The 6,518-nt window shown below is 40.2% G+C and overlaps 1 protein-coding gene across 1 annotated transcript; it reads right to left on the reverse strand.

The window, feature by feature from the left end:
* Positions 1-706: 706 nt before the first annotated feature.
* Positions 707-6,518, reverse strand: kcnj12b (potassium inwardly rectifying channel subfamily J member 12b). The gene is made up of 2 exons (XM_024273076.2): positions 6,182-6,518; positions 707-3,534 (listed from the first exon to the last, which is right to left on the reverse strand). The coding sequence occupies exon 2, from the start codon at positions 3,425-3,427 to the stop codon at positions 2,168-2,170; it is 1,260 nt and encodes a 419-aa protein (XP_024128844.1). The 5' UTR covers positions 3,428-3,534; positions 6,182-6,518; the 3' UTR covers positions 707-2,167.

Below are 6,518 nucleotides of genomic sequence, written 5' to 3' on the forward strand. Positions count from 1 at the left end.
GGGAGGGGCTTCTTCTTGTTTTTCTTCTTCTTTTGTTTACTAGGACATGTCTGCCACCTACAGTTGGAAATGTCAAAATGGTGCAAATCTCACCATTTGGGCACAAAAAAGAAATAATTTGGTTCATCGCTAGCATCCTCGCAATGGCGGATGGAGATCATGTCAGGAGAGTGGCCTTTGTGCAGTTTTATTTGAAAAACAAACGCAGAGGTCATCAGGCTCGTCACCATGTCAAATCCATATATCACTACCAAGTCCCTGATTGGTCAAAGTTTGATCTGGTTTTAGCCAGCAATAGCCACGCGTTTTGTACGTGGAGCCGGAAAATAGCAGCGAAACTTGCGCAGCTATGAGGGAACATGAGAGGTTTTAAACATGGAAGCCCAAAAATGATAAAAAAAAAACATGTGTAGCATCGCATAAACATAAGAATTGTAAATGCAAAAGCCAGAAAATGGTCGTAAAAATTGTGTGAATGTGAGAGTTTTGAACGCGGAAGCCTGAAAAGTGTATTTACATGCGTTTACTTTGACTTTTCAATGGCCACTTGAATGCACATTACCATAACTTTAGTGTTGTATGTAAATCTGTAAAACCTTTGATTTCCATTTAATATCCAAGCGGACACAACTCAACAACAATCTAATTGTGTTCAAATTGTTTTACTTTTATAATGGTGTAAACTCAGGAATTTAAACTTGTTTTATTTATTTTCATTTTTTTTCTTTTTTTGCAGACTTAGAGGCTCTAAAATGTTCACTTGCACAATCTTGAAATACAGGACCAGCCTCCATCCTGCTCAGAAACCTGATGCTTTATCCTTGCTGTGTGTTTTATATCCTAAAGAAACACAGATATGTGAGCAATAGAACAGCCTTCCAACCCTGTTCTGTTTTCCTTCTGTGTTTTTAGCACATTTTCATGGCTCACCTGTCGCTGTTTCCTCCTTTTGTTTCCCTCCACACCTGTGCTCGATGAATTGATTACTCCACATATGTACTTCCCCAGATCATCCTTCAATTTTTGCTGGAGCATTTCAACTGTATTTTTTTTTTTTTTAGCGTTGGTTAATTATTATGTTATGATTTTGTTGTGTTTTTCTTATTTTTTAGCCTAATTCTGTTTTTCTGCGTTACTTGCTATAGTATGATTGTTTAAAAAAAGGGAAGAATAAAGTGGGAATATTGCTAAAAGTTAGTTCTTTGGTCTAAAATGAACAGAAATCTGTACCGCCAAGGCCAGCGGACCTGCTACAGCCAGTTCAGGTCTCTGCTGTTTTTCCTCGTGTGGAACGCTGTGCCGGATGCTGTCATATCAGAGGACAATATTAGCCACATCGTTAGCTCATTCAATTAGTTCATATCCCAGCATCTGCTGCCCAGATTAGGATGAAAGAAACAGTCCTGATTCCAAGAACTCAAACATTTCACACTAAAAAATCCCAAAATATAGATTTGAAAGAAGTTTTGTTTTGTCAAGTTAAATTTTGATTTCTTGTGTAGGGTTTTGATGCACAGTGCAGATAAAGAGACTCACTCTCTTTATGTTCCAGCTTGTGAAGGTGCAATGGTACATTTTGAACATAAAGTGTGTTTCCAGGTTCTCAGAATCAATCTCACATCTTCTCAGTGCAGTTTTTCTTTAAAGCAACCAACTGAATTTATGTGACAACAGATGAAAACAGTCAGAAAACATACTTTTTTGTACCATTTAGCTCTCTCTACTCTGTAAAATATCCCTTTAAATGACAAATTTCCCTCTATTATCAGGATAAAGTGGGCTTTGCATTTTGAGGAACCAACTGGAATAAGTACAGAAAGAAATCTTGTGTATGACTATTATTTATGATTTTTATTTTCCAGTGTACGGAAATTCATAAAGCCCAAATTTTTGCGCACTTTAAACTGATAAATGAACTCCAGTATTTACAAGTGGCTGTCTTATTTTCAGGTACTTTGTCATGTACAGTTTTACCAGGAAGGATTCGCTTGTCTCTGGGAAAGAGCATCATCTGACTCAGACGAGGAAAACCGTGTCTCAGTGACTTTTATCCCTCTTTTATGGAGTTTGGCCTCAGTGCATGTCCTCAGTGGCATCCTCGTATCAGCACTGACAGTCACAGGACGGTCCACATACCCTGCATTCATGTGCAGAGATGTAACGAGGGTTATATCTCAGATTCCTTACGGGGGGACGGTTCAGTGGGTTCTGAGGTGGACGAACACCTCCTGTCCTGTTCTTTCTCCGTGCTTCGTTCTTCCTCCTCATCCCTGCTGATGAAGGCCAGCTCGTTCTCGTAGCAGAAGGAGTTGGCGCCGGTTGTTAGGAATTTCCTCTCCTCCATGTCTTTGACGCTGCAGGTCGGGGTGGAGGGGACTTCGAATGTTTTATGAAAATAGGCGTAGTCTATCCTGTACTGGTTCTTCTCCTCAAAGATGACGGACTCAAAGCGGTGACCCCACAGGATCTCGGAGACCAGATAAGAGGTGCGTGCTTGCGTGGTCATGGCCGTGGCCTCCACCAACCCCTCCAGGATGATGACGATCTCAAAGTCGGACGCTTCGAGTTCCTGCTTACTGATGCCGAACAAAGGGCTTTCTTCATCGATCTCATGAATGACGGTGAGGGGAGCGACCAAGAAAAGGCGGTCTAAGCCTTTGTCATAGCCCACGTTCATGTCGATCTGATCCAGGGGAATGTACTCGCCCTCCTCCGTGTAGCGAGGCTTCACCAACTGGGCTCGGACGTGAGCCTCCACAATGTGGCTCTTTCTCAGATTAGCGACCCTGAACATGAGACACATCTTCCCATCACGCATAGCAATGACTGCATTGTGGCTGAACAGAAGTGTCTCTGCACGCTTTTTAGGCCTCGCCATCTTCGCCATGATGGCGCCGATCATAAAGGCGTCAATTATGCAGCCCATGATCGACTGAAAAACCACCATGAACACAGCTGCCGGGCATTCCTCCGTCACACAGCGCGCTCCGTATCCGATGGTAGTTTGGGTCTCGATGGAGAAGAGGAACGCCGCCACGAAAGTGTTGACATTGGTGACGCAAGGAACAAAACTCTCGTCGCTTTCCGCTTTGCCCATGTCTCCGTGCAGGTGACCAATGATCCAGAACCCGAAGCCGAACGTCAGCCAGGACACCACGAACACCAGGCTGAAGAGCAGGAACATGTACCGCCAACGGATGTCCACGCAGGTCGTGAAAATATCAGAGATGTAGCGCTGCGGCTTCTCGTCCATATTGGTGAAGTGGATGTTGCACTGGCCTCCTTTGCTGACGAAGCGGCTGCGGTATTTGCGTCTGGTGTGGATCTTGCCATTGCCAAAGCTGCCCACAGCAGGCATGGTATTCAGTCTGAGGCCTTCTTCTTCACAGGACAGAAAGCTGCGGTGGTGGTCCCTTCCCACACTCATGCCTCAGTGGAGCTCAGCCACAGGGCTTCACCGTATCAGCCTGGCTCATAAAAAACCTCCACGGAGGCGCTCAGAGCGGTCCAGCACAACGTATCAGATGAAGACTCCTGAAAAGAAGAGAAATTGAGTTGACAAGGTTTAATTTTGTGAAATCCAGGTTTTAAATTTGATTATTTCAATGTTTAGACTTCAGAAGTGTTTTTTTAATTGTCTAAAAACTTAGTTATAGAAGATTTGAAAATGAAGCATTTTTTATTGCCTTCTTGATTTAAAATCTTTGATCCTGTAATTAAATATTAGTACATCCCACATTTTGTTTTTGGATTTAGGATTTTCAATCCGGCTTCTGTTGTTTTCCTCTTTCCTTATGCTCTCCTGGAAACATTGTGCGGTATATTAAACACGTTTCTCTCATCAACAAGGTACAGAAATAGCCAGCTCATCCACTGCCCTGCCATTTTATGTGACGTCTCTTCTGTTTCTTCCAGCTGGCACCAGTAGTAGTGTCACTAGAGTACTGAGACTGATGTGGAAGGTAATGTGAGCTGAAAAAAGATTGGACGAAATAGTGCGTATAGTGAAGACCAAACAGCTTCATGGTAGATGGTTTTAATTCAGTGTCAGTGTACAAAACGTTCAAGAAAAATGTTTTAAAACCTTTTTTTCTGACATATTGCGACAGATTTGATGTTGTTTCAACTATTAAAACGAAACCAAAAAATCCAGTTTACTCCAAATAAATCTCCTTATACATGTTTACATCTTTTATCTTAATACCATCTTCTGGGTGACAGATTTTATGATCACAGGAGGTTTCTCTGGGTTTACAGCTCTACGTTTTGCACATTTCCAGTATCTTGTGACATTTTTAAACATCCATCAGGTTAAGTGAAATCTTTGGTTTTCTGCTGCCACAGGAATTGATGGGCCTCCATCTACCCCTATCCTCCACATCCTCCATGGTCACACCTCCACGAACCTCCTCTTTGGTCTTCCTCTTTTCTAGTCCTCGAACCAACATACACCGCAATTTTTTGAATTGAATTTTACACTCATTTTCATTACTTTTCATTTGATTTCTATAATGATCAAGTCATGGATGATGATTTTGCGTGATGTTTTTCAGTATGAACCCAAAGGGTCTTTGTCAGTTGAAGATGACTGTAGTTCCAGATTGGTTCCTTGCATCATCCATTGTGTTTTAGTGTTGACAGGAGGGTTTATTGTGTCAATTTAACCACAGTTAATTTTGATATGACTTCAAATATGCTCGATGTTCTTCTGGTAAGAACTCAGGAAACATCCTATTGACCTATTTGTGTGTTACACACATCTCAAATGGTTGGAACTTTTAGGCAGTTCTTTCAAAATAAAAGTAGCAAGAGAATCACATTATTGCACAGATGGCTACAAAAGCCAACATACAGCCCACTAGAAACATCACCAGGGGAAGACTATCCTCTTTATCTTGATACCTTGACACATGGGCAGAAAGAGCAAGAATCAAACTTTCAACCTTCCAATCTGAGGTTTTACTTGATTTAACCTGTAATCATCTCATTGCTTTGCTTCTGTAGTGATGTCAGAATATTTTACCTAATGATGATACACACATTTTTCTTAGCATTTGCAGCTAATCTGGCTTCACCTTTGGCCTCATCCAGAGTAGCATTCGCTGATCCTAACAATTTCAGACGTTGAAGCTTTTTAGCTTCCCAAACCCTCTAAAATTCTTGCAGATTTATGTTGCTACTGTTAGCACACTATCCATCTTAAACTTCCATTTGGCGATAAGCTCATCAAAAATGAGAACATTCCTCTTCCAGTCACACCTAGCCCATAACCTGTGGAGCTGTGCAACTTCCCTGATGATAAACTCAAAAGAAAAAAGTCCTTAATTATTATTTAATCATAAATTATTTATTAGAAATAGAAATAATTTCTTGGCTAAACAATTTAAAAAAGTTACTTTCAGAACCCCTGACCTCCAAATCTGCACTTTACAGTGTTTTTAAAAAGTAAATATTACATTTTTTTGCTTCAACTTGAGATCATTTAATAACATATTTCAACAGTGCAGATTTTGGATTTTTTTTTGGTTTGTCAGAATACATATTTAACGTATACATATATTGTTGCTTAGTTTAGTTTTTCTGAAACCAGTTTTGGCGTCAATCTCTAAAGCAACATAATATAAAAGAAATATTGATTTCACCTTTTTGTCATTAATAAGGATTTAGCTTATTTTGAATGAAAACTTTAAAATATATAATTTCATAGATTTTCTTTTTCTTTACAGTCGCATAAAAACTTCTGATGAGGTTGGTGGAAACTCCTGTGCGGACGCTCTCCACCTACTAAACTCCTCTGCTCATATTTTTATTTCAGAGTCGTGAATAGATAATAATACTCTGAAAGTTTTGTAAGGACATACAGTGAATACTAAATGTATAATTAGATTCCACTTTTTTTTCCTAAAACGTGCAACAGTTTGCGATCACATAAATCTGGTTGCTGGGAAGCAGAATGTTGAGAGTCCGAAGGATATTAATATCCTCAATTTTTTGCGACAGCTCCTCAGTTTTCTCAGAACCAAACACTCTGCCTGCTGGGCTGTGAAATGCCGGCGCCTTTTCTTTTTTTTGGCTCAAATTATTATTTTTTTAATTTTACTTAGATAAGGAAAACAATTAAAAATAGGACTAAATGGATTTTAAATGACTGAATTACAGTCTTGAAATTAAAATATCTTACCTTTTATGTGTGTAAAGCTTCTAAATAGAGCTTTCCTTTTCTTTCAGATTTCCCAGTTTTCTATCCAAATTGTTGCATGTTTTCCCTCCAGCGCCGGTGCTGTTATGAGTAGAGCCACTCTGTACTCCTGAGGCAGAGAAGCGGATGGACAAGTAGTACCTTCATGTTTCTGCAGGATTTCTTTCTCCAGTTAAATAGAAAAGGAGCACATGTCCCGAGTACTTTGCTACTCTACAGACAGTGTCCGATCCGTATCCGGTAGATGGGATCAGAATCAGAAAAAATTGGATCACTGAAGCTCGAAAGTCACCCCAAAATAGACCCACAGCTTGATCAC

Source organism: Oryzias melastigma, linkage group LG8 (assembly GCF_002922805.2).
Source record: "Oryzias melastigma strain HK-1 linkage group LG8, ASM292280v2, whole genome shotgun sequence".
Classification (NCBI taxonomy): domain Eukaryota; kingdom Metazoa; phylum Chordata; class Actinopteri; order Beloniformes; family Adrianichthyidae; genus Oryzias; species Oryzias melastigma.